Source organism: Apis cerana, linkage group LG5, assembly GCF_029169275.1.
Source record: "Apis cerana isolate GH-2021 linkage group LG5, AcerK_1.0, whole genome shotgun sequence".
Taxonomy (NCBI): Eukaryota; Metazoa; Arthropoda; class Insecta; order Hymenoptera; family Apidae; genus Apis; species Apis cerana.
In genome coordinates this window covers 6933204-6946925 of record NC_083856.1, presented here as the reverse complement: position 1 = coordinate 6946925, position 13722 = coordinate 6933204, and the positions used below count along the sequence as shown (strand labels likewise).

The following is a 13722-nucleotide window of genomic DNA, read 5'->3' as shown; positions in this document are numbered from 1 at the left end:
AGAGGTTAGAACCAGTCTTAAAATTCGTTAAAAGATCGCCAGATTTACGACGTTGATCGAAAGGGAGTTGGACCACGAGCGATGATTCAATTCCGATAATCGATCGGCCTTCAAGACAGATCGTCGCGGTCGACCTTCGTAACAGACCTGTTCCTAGTCTCTCGTTCACAAAAGCACCGAAACACAAGCAACGCGAGATCCGTTGTTAACGTTATCTCCCTTACAGCATCGCTTTGCTCGACGAAATAGTTGGTTGCGAAAAGAAATACGTCCTCGAATCGCATCGAGATACTTTGATCGACGAACACGTCCCAAGTGTCATACGAATATACGAAGAGAATATCGGTGAATCGATTATTGAACATTTATTTCGGGAGTGATATTTCTTTTTAAAGGGGTTATTATGGCGGAGAGCGTTATGGTTTCGATGTATCGAATTTGATAACATTTTTTCTTTTTAAAATTGGAAAGTTCTAACATTGAAAAAAAATCTTTAAGATATAAAATTACTGAAATCTCGTCAAACGAGAATTAATACGCGAAATCGGGTCCCGCATCTCCTCGCGATGAAATTCGCCAGCAACGATTCATTACAAGTGATTAATTTTATATGTATACGCGAAAATGGAAATGAAGTCGATATCACGTCATAGAAGACAGAAGGGTGAAAGAGAGAGGCACATCCTATTGGAATATCATGTTGGCAAAACGGCCGTCAGAAACAAGAGACCGGATTAATGCCGCTTATTAATGATATATCATTTCCTCCCTTGATGCCTTTGTTTCGCTCTCCCCCATTCAAACTACCTTTCACCGCTTCCGGCCACATGAAAGTGATATTTCTTTTCCTATCTTATTAATTTTAATCTTATACGGATATCCAGTTACTTTTGTTTGAAAATCGTAGAAAACATCATCTTTCAACGCACAATGGTCGTGCCAATTTAATGACTATCTGATCCCGTTCGACCGAAGGTATTCAGAGCAATATGATTGATCGTCAAAAGGCCGTTTCGACCGGCACGATTCACGATGAAATTCTAAATGCGGCCACTACTACCACTCGTGTCAGATTCTTCCAGACATATTCCGTTTCACCGAACAATCGATGCTTTAAGATACTTGCGAATCCGATACCTATACAAATATTGTTGCGTACACGGAGCGGAGGATCTCCGGGAAGTGAATCTCTGCCCTCGTTCAAGAGGCTGAACAAGAAATTCTAGGAATTCCTGTCGACCGGAAATATTGATTTCATCGAGAACAATTCTTCTAGGAAGTTGCATCATCGGGATAGAGATAACGTCAATTTCATTCTTCGACTTGTTATAAGCGGCTTATTATTATTATTATTATTAATTTTTCATTACACGGATCAAGGAAATATCGTGACGCAGCAACTAGCTCAATGCTAGAATAAATTATTGTTTAACGGTTTCAGCATTTGAAACGCAGATGCAACGATTATGACGAGTTGCGTTAAGGTCCATTTGTACGATTGCAACAAGTTGGAACTGTTTTGGCGTATTCAATCCGTTGCTGCAAACAGATATAGAGAATGGATCGAGCGAGTGAAATGAATGGGAGTTTATTATCGATGGAAGTATGCAGGATAAATCGACTGTAGATGACGCAAGAGTTATGAAAATTAGATGCTAGGAACTTAAAACCATGTACTCTTTGATTTGAATTCTATATAAATTTGACGTTTCAATATCTGAAATTATTAGGAAACATATATATAAGAGGTTGTAAATATAATAAAAGTTCTTCTTGTCAATTGTGATTTCTGATTCGAATAATAATAAAGAATTCACGCAAAATAAGGCTTGAAATTTCACACGTAGAATTTTTATGCTTTATAAATCGATTAAAATTTTAAAATTTTTAAAAATTTAACTCGATATTTGAATTTTTATTTTCTTCTTTTTCCTATTCTGAAATTTTTCCATAATATCGCTATTAAGGTAAAATCGATTGACTTTACGTGTCGTGGGTGTGTTCTAAAGTAACGTTACATTGACGAAACGAAGCATAGCGTTCGGATTTTTAGTGTTTGACAGGAACCCGAAGCGAAATTGGAACGTCGACCAAACAAACTGAAAATGAATTTACATGCTTCGCAAATAAAACACTGATTGACCGGTCGTTCAGACACGGATTGATCAGCGTTATTTAATTAACGGGGCTCGAATCGTGGGAATGGGACTTAACGCGACCTCCAACTCCACGGCTGACGCCAGGGCTGTCGAATAAAATCGATTTCGATGGCCAAAGATTCTACCGTTTCGTTTAAAAACTATCGGTCGGTCAAATTTAAAAAATTAAATTAATCGAAATTAAAATTTCATCAAATCATTACTTGATTACTGACAATATTAACATTTGCATTAACGATAAAATCCTTAATTTATATTAACTTAGCGTTAACTATAAAATAAAAATTAGGATAATAACGCAAAATGGAAAATTTCAAACGATTCTTATTTTATTGATAAAAAAATAAAAAAAAACATAAATAATGGACAATAAAAAAAGTGAAGCCTTGAGAAATCACCCTCGCATCTGTTTCCATCCTATTTGGTTCGTGAACAGGAAACCATCAAGCAAAAAATTAGCGTGGAGACATATGGAGAAAGAATGAAAAATACGAAGAAGAGAAGCGAAAGGAAAAGAAATTTTTTGCAATTGTCACACAGAAATGATATCGACAGGGGAAAAGTGCGTAAGGAAAACCGAGCTGCCGTATTAGAAAGAGAAAGGACGAAGGTGAAGACGTGACGCGAGCAAGTGAGAAAGAGAGAGCGAGAGAGAAAGAACACCGCGCGGCTCCCTCCTGAGATGACATCTCCCCGTGACCTTGGAACGGAGACTGACCTTGACCGTGTCAACCCCCACCAAGCCGGTCTAACGCGTCCCGGCTGCTCCCCCTCCACTGAATTGGCCACCCCACAGCACCCAGAGTCGCGTCGTATTACGCGAATGCGATGTTGCTCGGTGCTAGTGGTGCTGGCTGCTGCTGCTGCGGCTGCGGGCATCGTTGCTGCATCGACCGGCCGCAGCACAGACTGCCAGCCCCCTCGTCTTTCACCCCTCGACTCCCCGGCAAACCCGTCATGACCCTCCCCGTCCCACCCCTTGAATTGCCGCCAAGCAGCTCGCTGCCGGCGGATCGCGTCCCACCGCCCTTTTCATTCTGTATACCTATATAAACGTCTATCCACGTTTGTGGTGAAAGTCGAGAGGAATTGTCGCGTAAATGATGTCCGCGAATACCCACCATGGCATATATATATATATATACATATACATATATATATACATATATATATATATATATATATATATATATATATACACACATACGCGTATTATTTATCCTGGATGTTTATAGAGATTAGAGAAACTGTCACTGTATGGGGAGTAGTGTATTTGATCGAGAATTTTGGTATTAGTTAGAAATTGCATCGCGTGATCCATCCGTTTGCAATGCTATCGTATGTTTTTTGAAAAGGTTCGCTACCCATATCAAGGATGCGCGGACATGAAGCGCACCGTACGGAAGGAAGGGACGATAATATACGTTTGGTCGTTTTTCAAACCTCCCCTGCGTCGGTCCGCTTTCTATTTCGTACGTGTATCGATATTGAATACCTTGAATGAAGTATTATATCCGTTGAAGATGTCTTGATTCCGCGAGTCAAAGTGAATTATTGCGATAGAACTCTTTGCAAATCGAAACGAAATGGCATCATCGCAGCGAAAGTTTCTAACGGACGGGTTGGATTTATAGCCACGTGGAACGTAACGATTAGTCGCATTTTTCACGAGAAATGCTTTCCAGAGCAACTGAATATGTATGCAATCGGGAGAAAAAAGGGGAAAAACATGCTTTTACCACGGAGAAGCCAGTCTCCTTCCACTCTTCCATCATTTGAGCTGCTTCGAAACCGTTCTCAGCGTCCCGCCACTCTTTTTCCCGCCCCTTTGCTCCTTTCTCTTCCCTGCTAACCGAGATCCCATCTTTTCTCTCGCTTGCACACCAAGCTAGCCCCACTAACACCCATCCGCGTGGAACGCCGCTGTTCCAGAGGAACCCTTTCCCAGCGATAATGTAGGTGAAAATATAGGGTGACGCGATACAAGATGTATTTCTTTTTTGCAAATTATTTTGCCATCTTGTCATTTTTTCAGAAGTATTGATTCGATGAAAAAAAATTTATTTGTATTCAAAATTTTTCATTGACAAATGTAAGTAAATATATAAATATATAAATGTATAATATTGCAAAGAAGATGATGATAAAGAAGTTGAATGATAAAAGAATTTTTTTTTTTAGAAGAAAAAATTTTTTAATTCTAAAGTCATTATTGTTAATTTTGGAATAATTTGAGATAGGGATATTAATTTTTTAAATCTTGTGAAAATGTAATACATTGTATACATTGTATAAATATATCAAGTATTCTTAACATAAAAAAAAAAAAATTCCTTTTTTAAGCTTACATTTGGCACGTATACTTTGGCATATGGTATCAATGACGCATAATTCTGGCACGCGTATCAATTTCTAAATGACCTTCAATGCATAAACTTCCTGTATTGATAAATACAGTCTCATAAAAATCAAAAGTATACATCACCCTTTTAATTTTTTTATAAATAAAAAAATTTAAATATTAAAAAAAAATAAATTTTTGAAGCAAACATAAAAGTGTATATATTAATATTATTGTAGAAAAACAAGTTAATAAATAATAACGACAAATAAATAAAAGTAGCACGCAATAGAGTCCTTTTTAATTAACTTTTTAACGATCTTAATAAAAACATTTTGATTTATAGAATTAATATTTATTAAAATATATTTGACAATAAATATATGTGAAAGAAATATCAATAATGAATCCTATATCAGAGTTCAAGGTGATAAAGAAGAATGAAGTTGCATTGTCACAAAGCATTGCCTTTCAAATTGAAAGAAATGTTAAACATGCTCGACCTGTGTGTCTTTTTTTTAGGGAAAAATCATATTAACAAATATTTTCTATTTTATTTCTATATAGTGCTATACAGAAAATCATTATATTGAAATATTGAAAATTTAGAAAAAACAAAATAATCAATTTTTGATAAATATTTATATTAATATTAAATATTTGAATATTAATTAATCTTTTAATAATTTTAATAATTAAATATATGTACATTATAATATTAAATTGCCATAATTAGTTAACATGATTTTATATATATTGTTTTTTTTTATTTAAATTTTAAATATCCCGCTATTGTAGAAGACAAGACGATTGACGAATGATTAGCATAATTTAGTATATTCCAAATATACTATATTATAGATAATATGTATGTCAATGAACAAATATTGAATTACAGATTTTATTCTTGTGCCAATTAGTCAATTAAGTTTTCTAGAAATTTGTGTATAAAAATTAGTATTTAAATCAAACAGTCACGCCATGTGCTTCCCGGCAACTTCCGTAGAGAACAAATGTCGACAAAACGTTCTTTCTTTAACGGTTAAAAATTCGATAACAATGCAATGTATTTCATCCTAACAGTGATTATAAATAAACGAAAGTATAAAATGTGTTTCAGACTTACCCCTGTCAAACTTCTTCCCTTCTGGATCGATGTCTTTTACGTTGAAAATATCCTCGAACAGCACACCCGCCATTTTAGACACTTCTGATGTTGCTGCCCTCTGGTAGAGAATGTTAAATTTATGTCTGAAAATGTAATTTTAAATGACTGTAGTTCAAAAATACATAATATTCGTAACTTAAAGTTTATGAAATATAAGAAATGTATATAATATGAAATATATCGACATACAATTTTTATTTCCTTTTCAAGGATAGTAGATAATATTTCTTTAAATGTTTATGTTGAAATAAAAGATTGATATTATTTTAAAACGTAAATTTGAAAATATCTGAAATAGTTTATATTTTTATGATATTTAGTCATAAATATTTTATTTTATGCAAACTATATATATTATTCTTTGAAACATCGATAATTTTTTGAATTTTTATTGATAAAAGAATCATGATAGTGAATAATAAATAATAACTTTTTTGTATTTCTAGTAAAACATCAATACAATTAGGAAGTAATGTTGTTTATTAGATTTAAGACTCAGATAACCTTGAACTCGATTTGTAACAATTAAGAGGGAGCCACTATACAGGTTTACAGTTTTTACGCAGTAAAATTATCCTTTTACGCAGCTTAAGAGGGTCCTATCATGATATACGTATAGCAATAAGTCTCGACATTGATATAACGCGTTACGTAAAATTAGGGATTTCATAATGTTGCACAATCATCAGAAAATTTGCAAAAAATTAAATATAAAAGATTACACAAAAAGTATGTCAAATACAACAAAAAATAATTTTATATTTGACAGATTTTTCTAATTTATTTTTATACTGAATATAATTTTAAATATATAATATATACTATATCTTCTTATTTATAAATTGCAAAATATATGTGTTTTTAGAAGATTCTCATAGAAAATATTCATAATTTAAATTCATAATTTTTGAATTTTTTTAATGTGTAATATTTTATATTATTAAATTATATAATTATTAGAAAAAATAAAATAATTTTACCTTTTTAAAACAATTTCTTTATAACCAATAAGATTTCAACAATTTTTTTGTTCTTTCGACTTAGAATAGAGGTCAACACAAATTGGGATGACAATGTAGCGTCATCTACCATAATTATTTGAAACAACATCTATCAAATAAAATATGGCGGTCCTGTGGATGTTTCTACAGAAAACAAACAGAAAGGTTATTTATTTTTCTGATATTTTTCATTATTTAATATGAGTGATGAAGAAGATGTTCTTCTTAACGAAGATAAAGATCAGGTAAATGTTTATACTATTATTTTTCTTTATTATTTTTTGAATTATACGTAAATTAATTGCTGATAATATAAATAGGTTATGTTTATATTTGTGAAAAAATAAAGAACATAATTAAAATTTAAATTCTATAAATGAATATGTTTTTATTAATTAGGATCAAATTAGGGCGGAACTTTCACAAATGAGTTTTGAAGATTTGCAAAAACTCAAAGAAAAATTAGGTAGTAAAATATATAAAGAAACGTTGTTTGGTCCACGAAAAGTTAAAAAAATTAATTTCAAACGGGAAAATAAAAATAGACCTCGTGAAGAGTCTGCAAAAAAACCTGTTTCTCGATTTAAAGAAATAATACATGTGAAAAAAAATATTCCAAGAGACCCTCGATTTGATAGTTTGTGTGGTACATTTGATCAAAAGCGTTTCAAAAAAGCTTATGGATTTATTACAGAAATGAAAGAAAATGATTTAAAAGAATTGAGAAAGCAATTAAAGGATACTAAAGATCCAAAAAAGATAAAAAAAATTAAATATCTTATTCAACGATTAGAAAATCAATTACACGAAGAGAAAAGAAAACAGGAAGAAGAAGAAAAGAAATATCAAGAAAAGAAAGAGCTTGTTGACATCATCAGACGTGGTGAAAAACCTGTATTTAAAAAGAAATGTAAGAAGATATAAATTACGTAGTAGGATATAGTAAATATAATTCTACAATGTCTTAATATTAAAAAATTTTTTTTTCTGTTACAGCGGAAAAACGATTTTTGAATCTAGTTTCTCAATATGAGGAATTAAAAAATAAAGGTAAATTGAAAAAACATATTCAACGATTGCGTAAAAAAAATCTACATAGGGATAGACAAAAATTGACATCAGCAGAACTTGAATGAAAGAACGCAAAAGTATTTGTGAAATTAAAATTTATACAAATGAAATATGATTGGAATAATTACAGATATATAAGCATAATAAATGCTACAACAGTTAAAATTAATTGTTTTTCATTCATCTAATCATCCTGTATCATAACTAATGATACGCTGGAAGTACTAATCAGGAAGATAGGATAAAGAGTGCTTTATTAATTATGTATTTTTTATTTAACATCAAAAGTAATGACACTTGGGTTGGACAATGTCTCTCGTTTCTTCCTTAATATAATTCACGTGTGAAAACAGAACTTACAGAATAATCAATATGAAAGGAATCGTCAATCAGAAGAGATAGTTTGGTAGAGCGGTGTACAATTTTTTTCATTTATCTCTGAGCGTGTACGTGTGTATATTTCTCTCTATGTCGCATGTGTCTCACGGCATGTGTGGTGTGTATGTGTGTGAATGTGTATCATATGCGGCGCTAAAACGAAAAACAGAAAAAGAGTACGAGACCCGCACGCAAAAGATGGTCCCGTTTAAACTGACCATCTTCTTGTGGGTCATCGTTCATGCGCGATCCATTTGTCCGTCTGCAATTATTTAAAATATGTACAATATTAATAAAACATCATTCATTTTTTTTTTGTTTATATTTTAATCATTCAATGATTCTGTCGTGATGTGGCGGGCTGTGCAGGGGCGACGTTTCACAGAATTCTCGTGACACTGTTCTTTGTTATTATTTTATGCACTTTTTTTATCTCTTCTTTTAATTCGTTTCTCTTATTTTCAGATTTTTAGTTTTGATTCGAATGTTTCACCGCCAATTGTATTGTTCGATCACGGCAACAGAAAAGCGAAGAATCCGTTATATTAAAAACACACGTTCTCTCGCCCACATTCACGCGTTTCTTTTTCTCCCGCTCTTTTACGCCGATTCACGCGAAAAACAATTTTGCGACAATTGCATTATTTCTGACATTGATCGAAGTTACCCGTTTGCAGAACACGAAAAGATTTGCGACTTTGTGTGCCGAGGATTGTCTTTTCCTAAGAATCCGCGGATTTAGTAAAAGAGAGGAAAAAAAAAACGATGACGTCGCCGAAATGAAGAAATACAATATGGCCGCAAATCTATCCGCGTAACCGGAAACGTAACGAAAATTAGATAAGGGAAAAAAACGCGGTTTCGCACGAAAAGGATCACTAAAGATGTACATATGCCTAAATATGACACGGTTTCGAAAGAAAAAAAAGAAAAAAAAAACGATGTATCACGCGTACAGAACGAAGCAAAAGCGGATTCTCTCATTTGTGTCCCGCTCAGTCCGCCGCAAGATATTGTGGTCTTAGACCGAATTTTTCCTCTCATCGTCACTTTTCCTCGATTTTCTATTTTCTCTCTCTCGCTCTCGCGCTCTCTCTTTCTCTCTCTCCTTACTCTCGTCGTCGTCGTTATACTCTTCATATCTTCATCTTTGTTCTCTTTTTTTTTTGTTCGCTTATACGTACTTTGTTTTTTTCTTCAACAACACGATCTAGACTAAACCATATATAATAATTACATCTAATAATATCTTATTGTAACATGTATTATATTATAATTATTATTATTATATTATTAATGTTTAAATTATTAGCCTAAAGTAAAGAGGCGCACGACGGCAAAGCATTTTTTGGGCTCCTACGCCCCCCGGGCACGGAACACCCTGTCGACAAACCACGGATCGTTCGATCCAGCATCTAACTCGGGAGCGATTTTATAGAAACAAATGGGCCAATGCATCATCCCCCCCTCTCGTTATATTTATACCTTCCTATCACTTTTCTATCAGCATATCTTCTTTTTCTTAGATCATATTTCTCTTCTTTTATTCGCGTCCTATTTTGAAACACGGGGATCCGTCGAAGGCAATCTATTTTTTTTTTTTTTTTTTTTTTCATTTTGGTTCGATTTCGTTGTGACAGGAATGATCGATTTTTCTAATAACACACACACGGAGCTATCGGTATACACTATCCCGCAACGCGAAACCAAGAAACATTATGACAACGTAATTAACTGGCGTAATATTGAACAGCTCTTTGTTTTCCAACAGCTAGCACTGATGATTGATTTTTTTTTTTTTCAACTGATCTGTCTTCTTCTTCCGCTTGCTAGAAGAAGAAAATTAGGGACGTTTTTTTTAAATATTATCATTTTGTTTAATTTTTATTGGGGGTCTAATTCAAGTCCGAGTTCGACGAGCAACGCAACGGTACACTGCTGCCCTCTTTCCGTTTCTCTCCCTCACTTTTTCTTTCTTTTTCCTTTTAAAAAGTTGTCGGTTGGATTCGAATTGACGATCCATGTGTCTCAAAAACGATAAAGCTTCACCTGTTCCATCGAATTTCTCGATTAAATTCATATTTCAACGTTATTTATGTTTATAAATGGGTTCGAATGATTCGACCAGCCTTTCGCGCGCACAACAGAGAAAAATCATCGGAAGGGCTGGAGGAAAACAGTAACCCCTGGAATATAATTTTTTATATTCGTGAATAAATCGAAATTCAATGGAATTGGCGAGTGAAGAACGTGTTACGCGTGTACGGCACCTCGAGAACACCTCGATTATTGAACACTTAGGGTAGTTTTGGGGCCAGGGCCGCCGAGTGAGCGTCACCCTTTGTCTACCTGAATCCTCGACCGGTCCATTCGTCTTGATTCGTGCGGAACAGTGGAACCAGAGAACGTGGAGTACCCATCGAGGCTGTTCGTTGATTTCCAATATCGTCGGAACCATGGCGATGATAAACTTTGACAACGAGTTTGTCATTACCTACGCTCCGCCCCGGTTTTCCGCTTAAAACGAAGCGCCCTCTTCACCGACGTTGCCAGCGCATGCGCGCATGTACACACCGAAAAATCACGAAAGCGAGCAACAAGGATTAAAATTGACGTAAGCAAAGAGAAACGAAAACAGATTTTTTTGTATGCGTTTGTTTTTTCACATTTAAGAAACTCGAAACAAGCCCTGACATGATCGCACGTCTCGGATCGTCCCGGCCCGAAAAGTCGCGTGGCAGGTATTTTAAGTCACCTTCGTTTATCGTTTTTTTGTTTTACATTTTTTTTTTGTGTTGTTGTTGGTGGTTTGTTGTTGCTCCTAAAAAAATTCCAAAGGGCGTTGTTTCGATACTGTCACACACATACACACGACAGACCACTGGTTGGTGGTACAGGGCGTCCTGCGTTCGGGGGTCAATATGATTTATAGCGAGCTGTCCCGCTGGCGTTTTTAAACCTATGAAGAAACTAAGAGAATGAATTTATATCTTTTTTTCTTTACCTTTAGTTTCGCCTAAGTAAGAATGTTTTTTTTTTCCATTTGTATGACTTATTTCTCATTTTCACTCTTCTGTGCTTCTCCTATGTCGTTCCTCTACTAGCATTTTTAATATCCTGTTATCTCGACTATCGTAGCGCCCTCACTCACAAGGATACTACAAGGCCCCGGAGCGGCGTAGCTATTTTAAATTTTCGCTCTTATAATGTCTATTTACTTCCCGTTTTTCTTTTTCAATCAATAACTTCATTTATCCAGTTTTGTCAATAGTATTGTGGCACGCAGTTCATCTAATTCAACGATTACCAAAACTGTGACCGCCGCTTTACCATTTTGTGGCGCGCAACTTAAATAACGTATATATCTTCTTTATTCCTACTATTTCTGTCCTCTTCTTGTTTACCTAGTTTCCTTTGTATTCTTTCTTGGTAGTGATTCAATTGATAGGTACTGTCTGTTTGCCTTTATTCCCCGTGTTCGCCTCCGCGAAATCTAATAATTTTTTCGGGCTCGTTCTTTTCTTTACAGTTCCTTCCTGGTTTGTTCTTTCTTCGCGTAACGATTCTCGCATAGAGATTCACAAACTACTAAAATATTTATTATACGATGCGATTTCTCATCTCGATAGCTATTCAGATTTGATTTTAAAGATTCGAACCGAATGACATTACTTGTAATAAGAATAATAACGAGTACTGAACGCGCGTTTTCATTACTTTTGTATACTTATTTTTCTTATGCTGTTCCTTTTTTCTTATTTATTTATTTTTTTTTTCTCTCTTTTTCCTCTCTCCCTGGCGCGTTATATGAATAACTTCTAGTGGCGTGCCAATCTAGCGTACTGATTTTCTCATTTTATTTATTTTTTTTCTTTAATTAACAATTAAGAAGTTTCTATTTAAGAATGTAGGTGTCACGAGACGTCTATATGTAAATACGTTTCTTTCATGTATGTCGATTGCGAATGATATTCTCGTTATTGATTTTTAAACTTCTGCATCAGTGTAACATTTATAATACCGCTCTTATTTATTTATTTATTATTATTTTTTTTTATACCGTGACTACATTGCATTTTTTAATTTTTTTTTTTTTAAACTCTTAACAAGGGCGTGCCAATCTAGCGCAGTGATCTTTGCTCCTTTACTTAACGGGATGCCTATATGAATATTTTTTTTTTTCTGATATCACAAGACGTCTACGGAATGCTCCACGATGCTAATTATCCGCTTTTTTTTTTTTTTTCTCTAAAAGGTTCATCCATGTCGTACACCCGTCGACGTTCATACGGACGTGCGCGTTATCCGACGATTTGTCGCCACTCTTTGTAATCCCTCGATTTCCAAAAAGATACACGGGTGTCCTCTGCCAATACTTGTACTTTCCTTTCACCAGTTAGCTCATCTTCTTCATTTGATCACCGTCCTACGCCATATTTCTTTTTTCTCTTTTGATACTCATGCTTAGGCCCTACTACAGACATCTTTTTTTTTTCCCCTTATTCGTTCGATCGCCGATAATCCAATGGCAGCACCAACCCCTACAACCCTCGTGAATCGTATCAAACGTGTGTGTACCCGGAAGCTCCAAGTCTTCCCGACGACGTTGCTCGTAGAACCCTTTTTTTCTCTTCGTCGATCCCTTCGATGTTTCTCGAACGACAATCTCTGTTTAATGATACACCGGCACGCGCGTGCAAGCAACTCGCAGAGCCAGAACGACGAACGTTTTTTTTGTTCTCTCTCATACACGTCATTTTCTCGTCTCTCCTCCTATTTTATTTATTTATTTATTTATTTATTTTTTTTTTCATTTTATATTTCGTTTTTCTTTTTTTGTACTTCACACACCATGTGTAACGAGAGTGCTCGTAAAGCCACTTCTTCTACTCCCACGCGAAGCATTTATTTTTTTATTTTTTTATTTTTTTAATTTCTTCGTGAAACAACTGCACTCTATACTGTAATTATTATGGCGATGATTTCGTTCGACGATTCGGCTCGGCTGATGCGAATTGTCCCCATCTGAATATATCTCGTTATTTCGCGACAGTTAAACCCGAATAGCACGCCCCATGATAAAATATGTGTGTGTGTGTGTGTCTTTGTGTATGTATGTATGTATAACGTGAACGATTTTTTAACGTTTTCTTTTTTTTTTTTTATCCATTGTTTGGTTGTATCTTTTTTTTTTTCTTTTTTTAAGTTTTATCTCGTTTTTTTTTCTTTTACTTAGTTTCTCGGTGTATATCTGCGTGGGTAATATGCATATTTCACTCTCTCTTTCTCTCATCATTCTCTCTGCATCTCTCGCTCTTGTAACTCTTGCGCGCGCGCTCTGCGTGTATGATTAAATTTTCCTTCGCGTCTAATAGTAAGTTTCTTGCTCGAGCCAGCCTCCTGGATTCCGGCGGAGGTAGAATCGTCTCGTCTCGTCGTAGATGAAGATGGCGAACATGAAGGGGAGGGCGGGCAACCACCAGACGAATCTGAAAAATACACCGCACTTAGCGATACTTGTCCCCCTTTTTTTTTTTCCTTCTCCGCGTTAATAATACTTTTCACGCGTGTATTTAATCTCTTTTTTCTTTATATCGAAGAACG

The 13722-nt window shown here is 34.8% G+C and overlaps 3 protein-coding genes across 23 annotated transcripts in view; 1 reads left to right on the top strand and 2 right to left on the bottom strand.

The window, feature by feature from the left end:
- The window catches only part of LOC107997579 (DNA-directed RNA polymerases I, II, and III subunit RPABC3), a 59345-nt gene extending 52558 nt beyond the window's left edge, over positions 1-6787 (bottom strand). For 5 of the 6 annotated variants that reach the window (XM_062074774.1, XM_017056272.3, XM_017056273.3 and 2 more), the window contains exon 1: positions 5627-5753. Coding sequence is in view for 1 of the 6 variants with exons in the window: in XM_017056269.3 (XP_016911758.1) it covers positions 5627-5699 (73 nt within the window). In the remaining 5 variants the exon portion in view is untranslated. Of the gene's footprint in view, positions 1-5626; positions 5754-6648 lie in introns of those variants that run through there. The other variant, XM_017056269.3, reaches the window with a different exon arrangement.
- On the top strand, positions 6746-7905 carry LOC107997578 (ribosomal RNA processing protein 36 homolog). Its single transcript, XM_017056268.3, has 3 exons — positions 6746-6914; positions 7069-7579; positions 7666-7905. Exons 1-3 carry the CDS (start codon positions 6870-6872, stop codon positions 7803-7805), a joined length of 696 nt encoding a protein of 231 aa, XP_016911757.1. The 5' UTR covers positions 6746-6869; the 3' UTR covers positions 7806-7905.
- An 84-nt stretch (positions 7906-7989) lies between these two features.
- The window catches only part of LOC107997582 (sodium/potassium-transporting ATPase subunit alpha), a 116066-nt gene continuing 110333 nt past the window's right edge, over positions 7990-13722 (bottom strand). For all 16 annotated transcript variants that reach the window (XM_062074745.1, XM_062074743.1, XM_062074744.1 and 13 more), the window contains one exon: positions 7990-13607. In XM_062074745.1, coding sequence (XP_061930729.1) covers positions 13487-13607 — 121 coding nt within the window. In that variant the 3' untranslated portion in view covers positions 7990-13486. The remainder of the gene's footprint in view (positions 13608-13722) is intronic.